The 18662-nt window shown below is 43.1% G+C and overlaps 1 protein-coding gene across 2 annotated transcripts in view; it reads right to left on the bottom strand.

Moving 5' to 3' along the window:
* The window catches only part of dusp8a (dual specificity phosphatase 8a), a 57684-nt gene that overhangs the window by 38705 nt on the left and 317 nt on the right, over positions 1-18662 (bottom strand). The window contains exons 1-2 of one of the 2 annotated variants that reach the window (XM_084061037.1): positions 18461-18534; positions 3023-3480 (exon numbers count right to left, since the gene is read on the bottom strand). In XM_084061037.1, the coding sequence (XP_083917163.1) occupies positions 3023-3262 (240 nt within the window). In that variant the 5' untranslated portion in view covers positions 3263-3480; positions 18461-18534. Of the gene's footprint in view, positions 1-3022; positions 3481-18460; positions 18535-18662 lie in introns of those variants that run through there. The other variant, XM_084061036.1, reaches the window with a different exon arrangement.

Below are 18662 nucleotides of genomic sequence, written 5' to 3'. Positions count from 1 at the left end.
TAATCACCTAGTATATGGGTTATATATAGTTATATATAGGCATATTAGTATATAGGCATATTACTGTACATCATGGAATGCTTGAATGTTGGAATATCAGTCAGTTGAAAATGACACACACACACACACACACACACACACACACACACACACACACACACACACACACACACGTTTTCTTTCTGATTGAGCCGTGAGGTGAAGAGATAATTCAAAGAGAATCTTACACTAGCTACACCAGAGCTTTGGGAGAGCCTTATCTCCGGGCTCGGGTACATCACTTCTATTAATGCGGCACATTTTGGGGCATGCCAGATGGCAGGCCGCATAGAATTTGAACAGGGCTTAATCTATCATGCCTTTGATCCAGGCCGGCACTTTTGGCAGCGTAGTCATTCATCTAGTGATACTCTGGGGGTGTGAATTCTGTCATGGCATTTCAGTGAATTGGGATGACTGCCACACGCTGGCCTTCAGAACCCACTTCATGTCGTGATAAGTGATATACCCAGGTCAGCTTTAGCTTGATGGCCTATCTTCCACAATTTAAGCTGAAGCTTTAAAAGTGGAAAGATAGAAAAAGTAGCAGAAATTGTCTACAAGCTCACAACACGTTGCGATTAGGCCTGCCACAATTAGGCCTGCCACAATTATTACATAATCTAATAGCCTAATAGCAATCTTTTTGCATAATCGTCATAATCATTTCCATATTGAAAAATGTTAATACATTTTCAAACATTTTCAAAAATAGTGAAAATAGCGGATCTACAAGATTGTAGATCGGCTATTTCAACTATTAATGTTTGTTATTCATTTTTGCATAAAGTTATTAAATATTTATATAATATATATTTCTTTGTATTTTTGTTATTTGTCCTATCTGCCCTGTGTAACTTTTGTTTACAAAGCCTAAAAAGCAAATAGAAATGTAGTTTTTATTCATAATGTTCCGATGTTCAATGACAGAAACACAATTAAATGGTTAATGACAAATATTTGAGTGGCAATTAATAATCAAGTAAAATGTCATGATCGTGATTTGTGACAGCCGATATATACAGATGAATGCAAACGATTCTCACGCTTATACGAAACTAATTGCGATTAGCCCAAATAATTGCGACCAGGTGATTACGTAAGAACTGTGACAGGCTTAGGACCAGGTGCCTTTGGTATTTAAAGTTTGGTATAAGGTTATACGTTTGGTATAAGGTTCTACGTTTGGTGTAAGGTAACCTTATACATTTTGGTTATAAGGTTAGAACGGGTGCACGGTGATAAATCATTAGACCCAGGAAGCAATGACAGCTCACATGTACAGCCAGGCTCTAATGTGATCAAACAGGAAGTAAAAAAGGTGTATCACCCAAAAGGAAGAAAATAAAAAATAATCCCCGTCTACATTTCCTCCATCCTGGTTTTTCTGTCATCGGCCGCCTCCACGAATAGAACGGCAACAATCAGTGGCCTTATTGTGTCATCATTACTGCCACACACACACACACACACCGCAAAACACACACTAAGTACTGTAGGTATACAGCCGTCAGGCCTTGAGTGCAGCTGGGGAGAGGATGTCATTGGCCGCCTTCCACAGCTTTGTTGAGACGCTTAAGCTACCATCGTGCAACACTGGTTCGGTTGATACGTGCATGTACATAAACACATACACACACAAACTCACATACTCTGAGAGTGTGTGCATGTGCACTTCCGCGTGTGTGTGTGCGTGTGTGTGTGTGTGTGTGTGTGTGTGTGTGTGTGTGTGTGTGTGTGTGTGTGTGTGTGTGTGTGTGTGTGTCTGTGCGTGCACGCTTGGGTTTTCCCCCCCTTCTAAAGTTCCTTCAGTTTCACACAGCGAACTAAAAATACAGGAGTTAGCATGCCACGGACGGACATGGAAAAAAGGCTGTCGTATTCAGAGCAGAAGTCATGGAAAACGGGAGGATCCGATTTCAGGGCCACTGATAAAGCAATAAACCGTACAGTAACTAACGCCCGACCGTTCCGCCAAATATAGCCGCAGACACACTGATCTGGTGCAGGCCGGGGTCGGATCAGAGTCAGACAGACCCCAAACGGTACTGGAATACGGACTATTCTCCTTGATGCTAGCGACTGACCAAGATATGGCTACTATGCAGACATATCTTTGGTCAGTCGTTGCCATGTTTTTTCAATGTTAAGAATGTAATTTACATACAGTAGCATGTTTTAGACAGATGCCAGGTTCATTGTTTACCCTGGTATCCTATAGTTTCACTGTGCAGATTGTTATTTAGGTGGCATATTGCTTAGACAGATGTGAGGTTCATGTTTTTACCTGGTCTAGTATCTCGAGGCACTACTGTTCTCTCTGCATTCTATGTACGTGATTATTTACCTTGCTTATTTGAAGTCGCTCCAGATAAGAGCGTCTGCTAAATACCTACATTGTGAATTGCTAAAAATAAGAGGCAGTTTTAACTCAACACATCTGTACTGTAAATGTCATACTGATAATCAATTGTGACATCAGAATAGATTGGCTATTTTTGGCAAAAAGATTAGGAGTAGACGGAAAAAGGTACAGATACAACTCAGGTCCAGTTTACTATGTCTAGAGCCTTGGTTCTCAAAGTGGGGTCCGGGACCCCCAAGGGTCCTTGGAGGGATACCAGGTGGTCCCCAGCAAAATAAGTTAATATAGTGTCACAATCATTTTAACCACTTTAACCATATTTTATAGTTCGGCCGTTTGGCTATGATTTTTTTTATCGTGAACATTTGTGCAAATCATTGAATATATATATATTTTAAAGCGAACATTTGTACTCAAATCTTTGCTTCTGGGGGTCCCTGGAACAAAATATTTTGAGATGGGCGTCCGCGGCCAAATAAGTATCATTTTGGGGGTCCTTGACATGAAAAAGTTTGAGAACCACTGGTCTAGAGGGTTTAAGAGGTTAAGAAAACAACAAACAACAAAAATCCCTCCGTTGGGGGGTTTGGACCCATGGTAACCTGGAGGAGGACCCACCTTGACCTTGCCGTTGGGCTGCAGCAGCTCGGTGACGGACACCTTGTCCTGCTGCAGCCGCCTCTTCACCAGCTTGGAGCAGCACACGTTGACGGCGTTCTGCACGTGGGACGCGTTGTACTCGGAGAACGTCCGGCTGTCGATGACCAGCAGCCTGCCCGTCCCGCGCTGGATCAGCCCCGCCAGGCGCTTGATGTCCATGGCGCTCCGCTTGTGGCTCTGCCCTTTCTCCCCTGCCATGATGATGATGATGATGATGTCAGTCAGTCAGTCACCCCTGGGGTTCAGCAGCAGGTCACAGGGGGAGGATGGAGGAGGGTGGTTCAGGGTGGGGTAGGGAAGAAGTGAGTGGGATTGGAGACAGCTGACAGAGAGGGTGATGAGGAAGAGGAGGAGAGGTCAGCGGAGGAAGGGAAAGGCTACCACCGGAGCGGCCGTGGCGAGGTCCATCGTGGTGCCTGAGGTGGACAGAAGAGAGGGAGGCAGTGGAGAAGAAAAGGGGGGGGGAAAGAAGAAGATAGAATATACTTTATTTGACATTTGCACGAATGCATAGGAACTCTTGGAGCTGCAGCTCCCAGGGTCAGCATTTAAAAAGACAGGAAATACAGACAAGACAGAAAGAACGAACGTATGCATCCTACAATACTACATACGTATATCCTACGATACTCTTTTAAAAATACAAATACAATAAATAAGTTCATATTCTAACTAAAACCAGTGCAACCATAGTGCAATTCATCTGTCATGATGAATTATCAAGAATCAATCAGGGTTTACTCATTTATTACCAGCTATATAGAATTTATGGTACGATATATACATCCATATAAAATCTGTAGCGTTGATTTAACTGAGTGTAAACATTGCTGCAGAGTTAACAGAGTTAAATCAATCACTGGAGGATTTTCTTTTTTTGCAGTCTCATAAGCAGATAAGATTTTACCGTGCACACATATAGTAACCTCGTATAACAAAAGTGTGGCATTGGACGGCTTTGGCAGGCAGAGACATTCTAACGTGCCACTGTCACTTCTGAGATGCTGGCGGGCATCAGCGGGCAGTCACACATCAAGGGCACAGCCCGACCGATAGACAGTATCCGTCTGGCCGATATATCGGCCATTATTTGACTTTTTGGTAGGGATGCACTAATGTCACATTTACCAATAACGAATGTCAACATTGCCGTTATGGTTGATATTTACTGATGTCGAATATCTGTATAAAAACAAGTTCACATTTTGTCCTTTCTGAAAAAGGCATAAACACACTGATATCGCATTTTAAGGCCAACATCGGCCGATACCGATATGATGACCGATTACTCATGCATCTTTACTTTTAGGACAACATCGGTATCGCCAGTTATGCAGCCGAGGAATCCTGACTTTGAACCACTTTCGACCTTTTTGTCCGTATAATTTTAGCATGTCATTCTTGGTGAAAATGTTCAAAGGTTTTACAAAGAAATTTAAAAAATAGCAGATCTACAATCTTCGTGCCACGCTGCAAGCTTTTTTACAAAATCGTAAAAGTGTTTTTTGCATACATTTGAATGATTTGAACACAAATCTTCTCTTCTGGGGGTCCCTAGCACAAAGCATTTTTCAGATGGAGGTCTGCAGCCAAATACATATAATTTTTTGGGGTTCTTGACATGAAAAAGTCTGACAACCACTGGTCTATAGCACTATAGAATTGGGATCGGCATCAGACACAAACATGGTGACATCGGTTCGGGCTCTAATCAAGGGCATGATCACCTCTGGTCCTCAGACAGAGTTCCAGTGCAGTCATGCTGCCAACAACGCTGGCTAGATGAAAACAATGCCACCCAACTGCTTCCAGTGACGTGTGGGACATCTCAACCACGGAGCCCACAGTATGCCAAGCGTGCTGGGTGACTGTGTTTTTGCATTAACAGTCTCTCTTCTTGTTGTGTCAGGGCTTTGATCCTCTGGCATGTTAAAAATAACTGCAATTCTCCACAAAAGGTGTAAAACGATATTTTTTAGCACATTAAAGGCCACACCGATCATCATCCACTGCGATTCTACACACAATGGTGTAAAATGCTATTTTTGGACATTAAAAAGGCCAAACCCCAGATCATCATCCACTGGGCTCTTCATCGTATTGTCTTGGTGTTATGTTGTCTGTGTGCTATGTTGTTCTGCTATGTGTTTTTCTGTTGGGACACACTGTGAAGATGAATATCCCTGTGGGGACAATAAAGACTATTAATATTCTGTGCTGGTATCTGAAGGAATTATCATCACACAGCAAAACACAAAGGCACGGACAAAGTGAAACATGTGCAACAATAGAAACCGTGTGTATGCATGCGCTTGTTGCTGGTCTGTCTGTGTGTGTGTGTGTGTTCGTGCATGCACCTGTGCGTGCGTGTGTGCTTGTGTGTGTGTGTGTGTGTGTGTGTGTGTGTGTGTGTGCGCGCGCGCGCGCGTGGTGGTGTTGTTGTTGTTGATGGAGGGTCTCCAGTGAGGCAGCTCTTGAAACAGGAAACTGGGAGGGGTGAGATAAATTAAGCCAGGGGAATTTGGAGAGCAGGTCTGGACACAGATGAATGGCCCGCGCGGCATCCTCCTGGACGTGTGTGTGTGTGTGTGCGCGCGCACATGTGTGTGTGTGTGTGTGTGTGTGTGTGTGTGTGTGTGTGTGTGTGTCACAGAGATACCTCTATAAACTTGATGAACTGCCTCCTGCTATCTATCACTTGTAATCACCCCCCAATCTACTCCCCTCCTCTGACGCCCACTACAGCAATCACATTTAATGTGGCACACACGTGTACGCACACGCTCCCTCGCACACACACACACACACACACACACACACACACACACACACACACACACGTTTGCATTAATATACTTGAGAGGACATTTAAACATTTATGGCACTGCATTTTCAACCATAACCCTAAAGCCGAAAGTAGGCAACCTACAAGCTCACAATGCGTCAGGGCTGCGACTCATTGTGAGCTTGTAGATCGCCTATTCTCGGTGCACGACAGAGGTGCACAACTATAAGCATTTAAATCTGCCATGAATCTAACCATAACCCCTGAACCTAACCTCGACAGTTAATGTCTAATCCTAACACCAACCTGAAAGTGTATATAAGCCTAACTCCCCAAATCGTTTTTTTAACCATAAAATACATCCATTTCTCTTGGGAGGAGGACCACAATGTTTACTTCTCAAATTCTGCCATACACGTGGGGACATTTGGCCCTTACAAGTATAGTAATACAATCACGCACACACACACGCACACACACACACACACACACACACACACACACACACACACACACACACACACACACACACACACACACACACACACACACACACACACACACACACACACACACACACACACACACACACACACACACACATACCATTGACAGGGATTAATGACTGTGTGTGTGTGTGTGTGTGTGTGTGTGTGTGTGTGTGTGTGTGTGTGTGTGTGTGTGTGTGTGTGTGCACGTGCACGGTACGGTTCGGGACGGTACCCTCCAGTGAACTAAGACCAAACAGAACAGCAGTGGTATTTGAGAATGCAGACTAGGTGAGAGCCAGTTCAGTGGTCCACTTCCCTGGACCACTGAGGGTGTCACGCAACGACCAGTTGAGAAGGTCACAATGTGAACGAACGTTCATCATGTTGTTTTATTCATCCGCATGGCACGGTAGCGGGTGTCATGAAAAATAAATGCCTCGCCTCCCCCCTCCTCCCCAAAGTCTAAATGGAGCTTTAAACCTCAGATGAAAAAGGGAGCGTATGACAGTATAGGTGAGGCGAGATGTAGATTAACAGACTATGTTTTTTAAACACAGAGAGAGAGAGAGAGAGAGAGAGAGAGAGAGAGAGAGAGAGAGAGAGAGAGAGAGAGAGAGAGAGAGAGAGAGAGAGCGAGAGAGAGAGAGAGAGAGAGAGAGAGAGGACATAGATAAACAGACTTAACACTGGGTCTTTGGATATCGTCTCTGTCGGGTGAAAAACCTCTATATGTACATACATGTCCAAAACTGTTACTTTTCAGGATTTAAATAAAACAATTGCAAAAGTAGCAGATCTGCAAGCTTTTGTTACTTTTGTGTGACGCTGTGGTATCATCAAGCAGGGCATTCATTTACGAAAAAGAATAAAAAGTTAAAATATGGAGATTTCTGCCCGACAGCAACGATATATCAAAACATATTCATACTTTGTCAACCTTTTTCAGATGGAAATAAGTCATTTTAAGGCTGGGCGATATGCCTGAGAGATCAATATCACTAGAATCACATGGATATTTTTTTTTGATTGATATGTATCACGATATTGGCTTGTGTTCGTAAAGATCTGACAGTAAATCACAGTGCTGGTCACTGCAGTGGATTGAAAGGCAATGCTATTTGTTTCGTCAAGCAAAACTCTTGTGCGTGTTAAAGTCACACTTTATAACAAAGTTTGGGTTAAATCAAATCAATTTAGAAGACACAATTGTGCATTATCAGGTTGTGGTCGCATCATGATGATACGATTCCACTGACAATAAACGATAACGTAAATGTTTTTGAGCGACGCTCGTCCAAAGGGTGGCTCAATGAAGTAGAAATGATCCTGTACAGTGAGTATACTGCATCATTGCGTACTAGCATTCATGCATGTCAAATCCATTGGATAAAAGGAACCCTGATGATCATAGCAAACCTCATATGTCCAAAACTGTTACTTTTCAGGATTCAACTTCAAAAGCATCAACAGTAGCAGATCCACAAGCTCGAAACGCGGCGCGAAGCCGCTTTTTGGGTGCCGCTGTAGTATGATCAAGTAGGCCGTTCATTTTACGATAAAACAGAAAAAGTTGAAATATGGAGATAAGAGGTTTCTGCCCAGACAGCGACGAAATAGCAGAATAGTGTACAAGAAAAGACATGATTGTGCTCTGATGAACAGGCTTCACTACTGTACGTGCTACACATGAAGAACATGGAGAGAACAACACTGTCTATGTGATGGAGAAGAACAAAAACATTTACTACAGCACAGCAACAGTGAGTAGGTGGGTGAGCTAAGAGAGAGAGAGAGAGAGAGAGAGAGAGAGAGAGAGAGAGAGAGAGAGAGAGAGAGAGAGAGAGGAGAGAGAGAGAGAGAGAGAGAGAGAGAGAGAGAGAGAGAGAGAGAGAGAGAGAGAGAGAGAGAGAGAGAGAGAGAGAGAGAGAGAGAGAGAGAGCCCTGGTCAGTGGTTTCATCATGGGAAGGAGTCGAGCACTGCTCCCTAACCTTTGACACCCGCGACACTGGGTGAGGGAGGAAGGGGGGGGGGGTTGTTATTCAACGAGGACTTCTCCTCCGCCTAGCAACACAACCCGCTTCAAGGCCGAGGCGGGCAGACAGACAACCATGGCGATGAAGCAGAAACCAAATGACATGAAACACACCACTCCACACAGGAGAGAGAGAGAGAGAGAGAGAGAGAGAGAGAGAGAGAAAGGGAAAAAAAATAGAGATAAGCAGATAACTTGTGATGTGCCATGATTGTGCTGTTTTCGACCACATGCATGGAGTCTACACACACACGCACACGCAGTATACATAAATAGATACTTATACTCATGTACAGTAGTGTGTAGTATACGTATGTACCCCACACACACACACACACACACAGTATACATAAATAGATGTACAGTAGTGTGTAGTATAAATACATACTAGACACACACACACACACACACACACACACACACACACACACACACACACACACACACACACACACACACACACACACACACACACACACACACACACACACACACAGTATACATAAACAGATACTTATACACATGTGCAGTAGTGTGTAGTACACTATATAATATTTAGAAGTAGGACCTATGCCCTAACAACATTATCGTTGCTGTCGGGCAGAAACCAGCTAACTCCATTTTGATTTGACAAATCAGTGCTATTGAACACCCTTTACGTCTATGTGTTGGTAAAAAAAAAGTATTAAAAAGTGCTTCTGACAAAACCAGTTAACTCCATTGGATCCTCAAACGTTCTGCTAAACCATCTAACTCCACCAAAGGAGCGGGTGGAGTTAGCTGGTTTTGCTGACTCCAGGCTCCACCCCCTTTTGACCTCCAGCCTCATTGTGAGCTTGGAGGTCCATTTAGCTGTTCTTATCAATGATGAACAAAACCTCCTAACTCCACTTTTTGTTCTGTTTTGTTTATTTCATTTCCTGAAAAATTAACATTTTGGAGTTAGCTGGTTTCTGCCCGTTTCTGCCCATATTACTCTTGTTTACTTCCAACTCTTGATTCATAACAATATGTACGCAACATGGCAGAGGGGAGCCGCCAAATCTTTGTGCGATAAGAACTTCCCTTTTTTACATTAACCACATGAACCCTAGCATCTCTATTCTAGGGGGAACACTCCCCACGGTGTGTTGTGAGCTTGTAGATCGCCTATTTCAGGCAAACAGGGGGACAAAAGAACAGACCAAGTACAGAGCCAAAGGTCAAGTTTATGAAGTATTGAGGGTTTAAGTGGTTAAATGTCTGAAAGCACAGATTAACATGAATCCAACATATTATATATTCATTTATGATGACAGTGCTGTCACTGTTTAATCTGCAACACAATGTTATACAATATGTAGTAGGGCTGCCTGCTTCATCTCTCTCTCAGCTAAGGGGTCCTTGGCCTGACAGTTTTTTAAATACCCCTGCTAGAAGGCTTAGATCTGCTATGGCGGGCCATCGACCAAGCCCACAACATTAGACATGCATATATTTGGGTGCTACCTGGCAACCTGCCTGATGCAAGCGCACAGCGTCGCGAGAACACCAAGGCAAATCTCAAATAAATAGATGGGAGGAAAAGCTAATGACACAACATGGCAGCAAACGCCCCGCGATCACAGGGAGATTCCTGCTGCATCACAAGCACAACACACAGCAGGCCCACATGTCCACAAACACAACATCACAACAAACCACCAAATTCACACTATACCGTACCGTATAAGCCTATATAACAGGCTTCATCAAAAAACACCTCAAAGTCAACGGGCGAAGAAGGCGTTGCCTCGTGCACTGTGTGGAATCATAACAACATCTAATGAGGTCACGGTAACACAAAAAATAAAACATAAGACAAATATAGCTTAATCTACAGTAGTTTGTATAAGGACTGTACGCAGATGCAACTCTGGCAAAACAAAACAAAACAAAACACTCGCGAGCCGCAGCTAACGCGTTATATAAGGCATACTGACATAGTGACAGACTTTTGTGTCGTGACGTACGAAAAGGCGTGAGCGCTAAGTCAGCAGCGGTACGGCGATACATCAAGACTCACTACCGCATCATCATTATACATGGCAGACCTGGCCCTGCACGGATCTCCTGTTCTACGCGTTACCTTTATGTGGTGTCGTAGAACACGCCTCAGTCAAGCAGAGCATCACGGCGTCCGGGGATGTAATCATCTCTGTCTCTCTTTTATCCGCCGCTACTGAGCACATCATCTGACGCTGCATATGTCTAATGGCGACCGAGGAGTCTGCTCTCCCTGCCTCCCACACTCCCTCTCCCTCTCTCTCTCTCTCTCTCCCTCTCTCTCTTTCTTCCTCTGTGTGTCCCTCCTTCTCTCTATCATTCTCGTTCTGTGTGTGTGTTGGTGCGGCGGGGAGGACCAGTGATGGGGAGGGGAGCATGTGCCGGAGGTGGTGGTGGTGGTGGTGAAGGGAGAGCAGAGGGAGAAAGGGTGCTCAGCATATAATGCTGCTGCTCTGACTGCAACGCACCTTCATCATCCCCAAGGCAGACCTTTAGCTCAGCTGCTGCTGCTGAGTATATACCACTGTACAGTGGTTTGACAGAGAGGAACCATGAAAAGAGAGGAGGAGGAGGGAGAACAGCGTGCGTGTGCGTGTGCGTGTGAGAGAGAGAGAGAGAGAGAGAGAGAGAGAGAGAGAGAGACAAACCCTGGCTCTCAGCATCCTTACTCAGCATAATAATAATAACCCATCTCCTGCATCCCTCCCGCATCATCCAGGAAGGAATACTATGGAGGGAAAACAACACCCCCCCCCCCCCCATCACTAAAATAGCCAGAAGCCAGCAGCAGCCCAGCATGAGGCTGTCTCACACAACAGCGGAAAACAAAGATGAGAGAGGTAGAGAGGTAGAGAGAGAGAGAGAGAGAGAGAGAGAGAGAGAGAGAGAGAGAGAGAGAGAGAGAGAGAGAGAGAGAGAGAGAGAGAGAGAGAGAGAGAGAGAGAGAGAGAGAGAGAGAGAGAGAGAGAGAGAGAGAGAGAGAGAGAGAGAGAGAGAGAGAGAGAGAGAGAGAGAGAGAGAGAGAGAGAGAGAGAGAGAGAGAGAGAGAGAGAGAGAGAGAGAGAGAGAGAGAGAGGAGAGAGAGAGCTTGTGCAGAAGCTGAAGCAGATTCTGCCGTTGCCATGGAAACAGCGTGGCCGGGGTGAGCCGAGGGGCAGGGAGGGTTGCAGTGGGATGCTCTGGTACCGCTGCACTCCCACCTACACACCACCACACACAAACTCAAAAGTAGCAGATCTACAAGCTCGAACTGTGGTGCAAAGCGATGCGTTTTGAGCTTGAAGATCGGCTATTTTTGGCTATTTTTTGTATTTGAATCCTGAAAAGTAACAGTTTCAGACATATGAGGTTTCCACCCAACAGAGACGATATTTACTCAAGTACTGTACTTCAGTGTAGAATTTTGAGGTACTTACACTTAACTTGAGTATGACCTTTTTTCAATACTTTACATTTCTACTCCACTAACATCTCACAAATAATGCACTTTTTACTCCACTGCAATTATTTGAAAACTTTAGTTACAAGTTACTTCATACTTAGAAATAGCAGATCTACAAGCTCATAGAGCTGGTATTTTTGCTATGTGTCATGCACAGTACAACGAAGTACAAGGCTTAAACGGTTTAATCATTCTAATAGGAGGGGAAGGTGGTGCAGACTGGATGACATGTGTTCATTTTGACAGCAAATTTTGATTTAGTTTTAGTCATAGTCTTTTGAATAAAATTCAATGTAGTTTTAGACGCATTTTAGTCATCTGACGTTTTGGTGGGCTTAATATCAGATGATTTTAATCAACTAAATCTACAGTTCATTTAGTGGACTAAAATGTATTGTGGCGGGCCTTGATGGCGTTGCAATGCCTGTACCGTACTTGGCTGCATGCTGAAAATAGCAGATCTACAAGCTCACAACGCGTCGCAGTAGTGAGCTTGTAGATCTGGTATTTTCTGGCCGTGACACATGTGCGCAACCAAACATAAAATGAATCATCTTAGTTCAACTATATCTCTTTTCCACTATAGTCCCTCCCTAACATTTTACTCTGGTTTCTATTTGTTGACGAAATCGTCAATATATTTAGTCATAGTTTTAGTCATCATAGCTTTTAGTTTTGATTTCGCTTTTATTTCGTTTTCAGTGAAAGAGAGTACTCGAACATTTTTTTGTCATAGTTTTAGTCGACGAAATTAACACTGCATGGGAGTTATTCTCGTCCATGCCGTTCTTGTAATGCAAACGGACACAGTCTGCATTATAAGGGGCAGTTTCTACTGTACATCTGTGCAGGGATACATTGGCTACCCACGCACCTCTCTCACCTGTTCCTTGACAACGAGCCTGAGCGGTCTAAATGTGTTCCCCGCCCCAAAATAGCCGACCTACAAGCTCACAACGCGCTGTGAGCTTGCAGGTTTGTTATGTCCCGGTGCGTGACGTGGTCGTGCGCCAGAGGACAAATTAAGGCATCACGCTACCAGACAGTCTCATCCTGCTCTGAATTGTAACCTCACAGAACAGCAAGCTGAGGGCAACATTATACTCTATATTCAGCCTATGGACTGAATATACACATATGGACTGACATGCCACGATGTTGTTCGGAGAAAATAACTGATTTCTCAACCGTTAAGTCGGCCGAGTCGCGCGGCACGTTTGTGTGACCAAGTACAAACAGGCTTATTTTCACAGCAGACACAAAGAGTCTCCTTTGTGTCTCCTACCGGAACCGCTGCTGACTAAAACTAAAAAATATCCATGAATTCAAGTCTCCATGGGGTGACTAATAGATAGAAAAAAAGTATTTGTTTTGTGTAAACTATCCCTTTAACTCCTGTACAGTTAACATTCAGTTAAACAGGCTGGCACACAGAAACCCCTAAAATAAAGGGTAGCCACTAAAATAGGTTAGCAGGACGATACCCAGCATGCAGTGTGGGAGCCGAGCTGTGCAATCACAGTTACACCCCCCCTCCCCCCTCCCAGATCCTTACACAATAACCATGAAGTGATATTTCAGATTCAAACGACCCCATTGTAACATCTACTCTGGCTTTTGTGAACACCCCAGACAGTTTTTAAGTTGCTTGATTCAATATTTAGATATTGTCCTTCTAATACTTGAGGGGGGTGTTATTTATTTTATTTTATTTATTTTCCCAAAATATATATACAAAATAATACAAAAAATCGATTGAAAAAACACTGCCCCTTCTCGTATTAGAAGGACAATATCAGTCACCAGAACCAAGGACGAGTGTTTTCAATGAATAACATGGAAATGGAGGTTGAAGTTACAATGGGTTTGTATAGTAAGGAGGCTCATAAAATGAATATCAAATATCTAAATACTGAGTCAAACAACTTCAAAACTACCAGGGGTGCTCACAAAAGCCTGAGTAGATGTTTAAAAGACCCCAAACATGTTTGAAAGTGAAATATCTCTTTAACAAAACCATACCTGTGCCTAAACTAAACCATCTCTATCATACATAATGGGTGTTGTCCAGCAAATTAGCCATTTGTGCTACCTAAAAGAAACAGATCCCCAGATAATGTCATAATTCGGCGGTGGTCTGCTGCTGTGAAAAATCATATATATATTATGCTTAAAAGCTGCACAAATGAGCTCTGTAACGACAATGACGTTTGAAGACCCAGAACCAACCCCTTCCTGTATGTCCCACTGCACTGGTTCTCAAATATTTTCATGTCAAGGACCCCCAAAATTGATGTGTATGTGGCCGCTGACCCCCATCTAAAAAATTTCAGATCTACAAACTTGTGCTGCACGGCAAGCTTGTACATCTGCTGTTTTTGAAAATGTTTGGAAACTTTTGAATCATTTTTTTTTTTACATAAATCTTCTCTTCTAGGGGGTCCCTGGCACAAAACCTTTTTGAATGGGGGCCTGTCAAATACATATCAATTTGGGGGTCCTTGTCACAAAAAAGTTTGAGAACTACATAAGTACATTGCTTTGCTTCTTGCACCTTTTAGCTCAGTTAGACATGGTTCTTTTTTTCACCAGAGTCTTTGCTGCAATACCAGCAGACTGAGCTGAGTGCTAGAACAATGTGCAAAGAGCAGAATTCACAGCATGTGCTGTTTATCCCGGTGTGAGATTCATACAGGTATAGTGTTATCAGTGCTGAGCGATAACATTGAAATACCACATATTATACTAACATAGACCAAACAACTTTAGGACGGAAAGAGAGGAAATCCACAGTTCTCCGTTTGCCCTGTCAAATAGTGTTCATTCAAATAAATCACGCACAGGTCCAACTGGATTTTCTGAATGGCTGTTACACTCTTTAAAAGCCTTATATAGTTGCTGTCGGGCAGAAACGTCTTCTCTCCAAATTTTAACTGTGTTTTTTTCGTAAATTCATGGCCTACTATCATACTACAGCATAGTGAAAAAAAGGCTTTCTACGAGATCACGACGCATCCCATCGTGATGCGTTAATGAGCTTGTAGAAAAAATATTTTTGCCCAAAATTGGGACGCCAGGGTTAGGGTCAGTTGAGAGTTTATAACAAAAAATAAGTAAACGAAAATGCAACCTCAAGCCTTTTGTTCTGTCAAATCTAATGTAAATAAGACCAAGTTGGAGGAAGTAACCTTATCTCTGCAGGAGTGGATATAATCCGCCACCAGAAGAGATACCCACCCCGTTCTATAAAACCTATGAGCTAACTGAAGCATGAGGGATTCACCTCAATGATGCCATATCGCACAGTGGGGAGAAAGGCAAACACAAAGAGAGCAACTGGAGGACACCCAGCGCTGAGGTAATATCATCCAGGTTATTCATTAACCCCCCTGCATCACGTCATCTATCTGTGGCCACGGCCTTCCACTACTAGGCTGAGAGAAGACTAGCTCTGGGTCTCACACTACCAGAGGAGAGGCATGGGAACCGTTTGCTACACAATAAACAATTATGTGTCAGACAGCCACCACCTCATGCACTCTCCTCTTTCTCTTTCCCATCATCTCTCTCTCTCTCTCTCGTCAGGCCAAAAGGGGTGGTTCTCAAACATTTTCATGTTAAAGACCCAAATAGGCTCTATGCACAGCAGCCATATTGGACAGAAATTGGGCCCCTTCCTTGCTTCCTTCACAGGTGTTACCAATGATACTAATTAAGGATCTGTTCCATGTAGTGGTTCTCAAACTTTTTAATTTCAAGGACCCCCATAACTCTGAGAGTGTACAAATGGAACCAAATGGACCCGGGAGGGTCCATTTGGTTCCATTTGTACACTCTCAGCGTTACACCCCCTCAAGGAACCATGAGGGTCCCTGGACCACACTTTGAGACCCACTAGTGTTTCTAGTGAGCCAACATGCACAATATCAGCACCCTGACTCTGTTTGACCTGAATGGAACAGAGCCTTCATTAGTATCATTGGTAACACCTGTGAAGGAAGTAAGAAGAGGCCCAATTTCTCTCCAAAAATGGCTGCTGTGCATAGAGCCTATTGATATTTATTTTGACAAAATGTCACCAAAACTTTTTCAAACATTGTGCCAATCATTCTGGCCTTCAGGCACGGCTACTCTGAAACATTCACTCACATCTGATACACCGACCTCCCGAACCCAGGTCTCCTGCAAGAGAAACCACACATCTACCCCTCATCCAAAGGGGAGGGAGATACCAGGCTTCTATTCTGGCCTTCAGGCACAGCTACGCCTGCATTAAAGGAGCACTTTGCCCATTTTCAACCTTATCTTCATATGATTGGTCCTCGCTAAAGCTCATTATAAGATGGCACAACTTCTGTCTATTCACTCTGTGTGTCATCGGTGGGCTGTGGACCGTTGAGACACCTGCCGACCAATGACATCATCAATGGGGATTCCAAGCAAATAGAAACTACAGCCTTTTATCTTCCTGGAAAGTTAGCATGCTGAAATAGAAGGAAGTGTTCTTGCATTCATTTAAAAAAAGAAGTTTGAAATCTTGTTTGAAATTACGATGGGTTCCCAGATTGGAAATGACCAAACCTGCCTACCAATGATGTCACTAGTAGACAGGTGTCTGAACTGTCCATAGTACTCCTCTGAGACACAGACCACAAGAAGACAGAGAGCATTACTGAAGACTACAGTAATTATATGAAGATTATTGAAAATAGGTGAGGTGGTCCTTTGAGAGATGATAGAAATCCAAACTACAGCGTGTAGCCTCTCTCAGTTACAGACAGTTTCTTGTGATTCATGACCATTAGTGACATCATGGCCTATGTGCTGACATGAGGCACCACGAGTTAAAGAGGAAGCACAAACACAGACCTCTATACTTTTTGTGTGGATGCACAAACATGACTCTCACATGCACACACACACACACACACACACACACACACACACACACACACACACACACACACACACACACACACACACACACACACACACACATACAGTACCAGCACATGTGGACCTATAAAACAAGATCACTGATGTAAACAAATAGATATGGATGGTGAAAGGGAGGGGGGTGGAGGGGGGTAGGGTGTGTACCATAGGAAACCAAATCTGAATGGAAACAAGTCCCCAGGACTTTTTTTGTGTAATCCTTAATGTCTTACTGTACCACGTGCTGTTTATATTTCTGAGTCTGACTAATAAAATATTCAATCAATGAATCAATCAATAGAGAGACAAGTCACTTTAGACTTTCATACAGCATGACTTCTCTGTATAATCATCTATTGTTTTAACCCATAGTTCCCAAACACTGGGTCGGGAGGGACACACTTTTGGGACGTGGAGACGTGGACCCATTTTTATGGGTCGCGAGTAAATATGCCTTCATTTTGTTTCCTTTTTTAAAAATATATATTTAAAAAAAATTCAAAGCAATTAAAATAATCTACAGATCTACAGTCTCAAGGTAAAACGTTTTAAACCATTCTCAGTATGACTATGTATGCCTATTTCATAGATTACACAGCTTTTATTGTTACTGTGTGGTGGTGGCATGCTGGGATGTGTGTGAGACACAAATAAGACATTAAAAAAAACTACATGCAACACAAGATGTGCTATTAATATGTTATTTTCTAGATCGATTTGTGGTAAGCCTGATTTTTTTATATTGTGGTGATGGGGCAGTGCAAATAAATCTATTAATAGAACATCACAATTCTCCTCATCTGGTGTAGGCTTACAGCCCCATGGTCCCAGTGTGCCTGCTTAACACAACAGTGAAATACTAAATCGCCTAAAGAGGACTAAGAGGTAAATAAATAATAATAATAATATATAACAATGAGACTCATACAAAATGAAATACATAATAATATGCACGATTAGCAAATCATACTGCTTTATTGAAATAAGCAGCGAGATATAGCCTATATGCACGAAAAGCAAATCATGCTTTATTTTGTATTGATTTTATTATTGATTTTTTTATTTATTTAGAGTAGCCAATTATTCAAATCAAGCTTTATTGAAATAAGCAGGGAGATATAGCATAATACTAACACGAATGGCAAATCAATGTTTTTTTTACAGAAATAAGCAGGGCCAGGGAGATATAGCCTAATAATTCAGAGCGCGTGTATTATTATTATTTGCACCCAAAACAGAGATGACGTTTAACAAATACACAATAACGTTGTATGATGGCCATGCAGGGCCTGATAATAATAACAATGCCTCATGGCTGAGCAGAAAGCCACGGAGGGAGGAGGGAAGGGGGGGGGTGAGCGCTGTAGCGCACTAGAATAAACCAACACAGAATAAGAATAGCACACAGAAGAACACAGATAATACGCTACTGCATAGCCTAATACTTCCCCGCGATAAGTATGCCGAAAATAGCCATGGTAGGTATTGTTTAACAAATACCTAGAAAATAATGCTCCAAACGCATGGCTGTTTGAACCGCAGATTCATTTGTTGTTGTGACGTATAGATAGAGCGTGCGAAAAAATAAAATAATGCACACTGACACTGACACTCAATTGAAACATTTGCACTGCGAAAATTAAAAGCAACATTAATATAAATACAACGTTTTCATACCGAACCTACCTTTAAAATGACGCGACGAGACGCTGCTGTTGGGGAAATGTATCGTCGGTATCAGGCTATAAAAGCGCTGATTTGGAGGTTTAAATTCCCATTATAAATAAAGGCGGAGGGAGGAGGAATGCGCACTGAGCTGACGGACTGACTAGTGACGGACTAGCGGCGGAGGAGCGACGCAACCACGCCGGGAAAAAAATAACAGAGC

Source organism: Gymnoscopelus microlampas (assembly GCF_963454915.1).
Source record: "Gymnoscopelus microlampas genome assembly, chromosome: 6".
Lineage (NCBI taxonomy): Eukaryota > Metazoa > Chordata > Actinopteri > Myctophiformes > Myctophidae > Gymnoscopelus > Gymnoscopelus microlampas.
The sequence above is the reverse complement of the archived record's forward strand: the minus strand, read 5'-3'. Positions and strand labels throughout refer to the sequence as shown.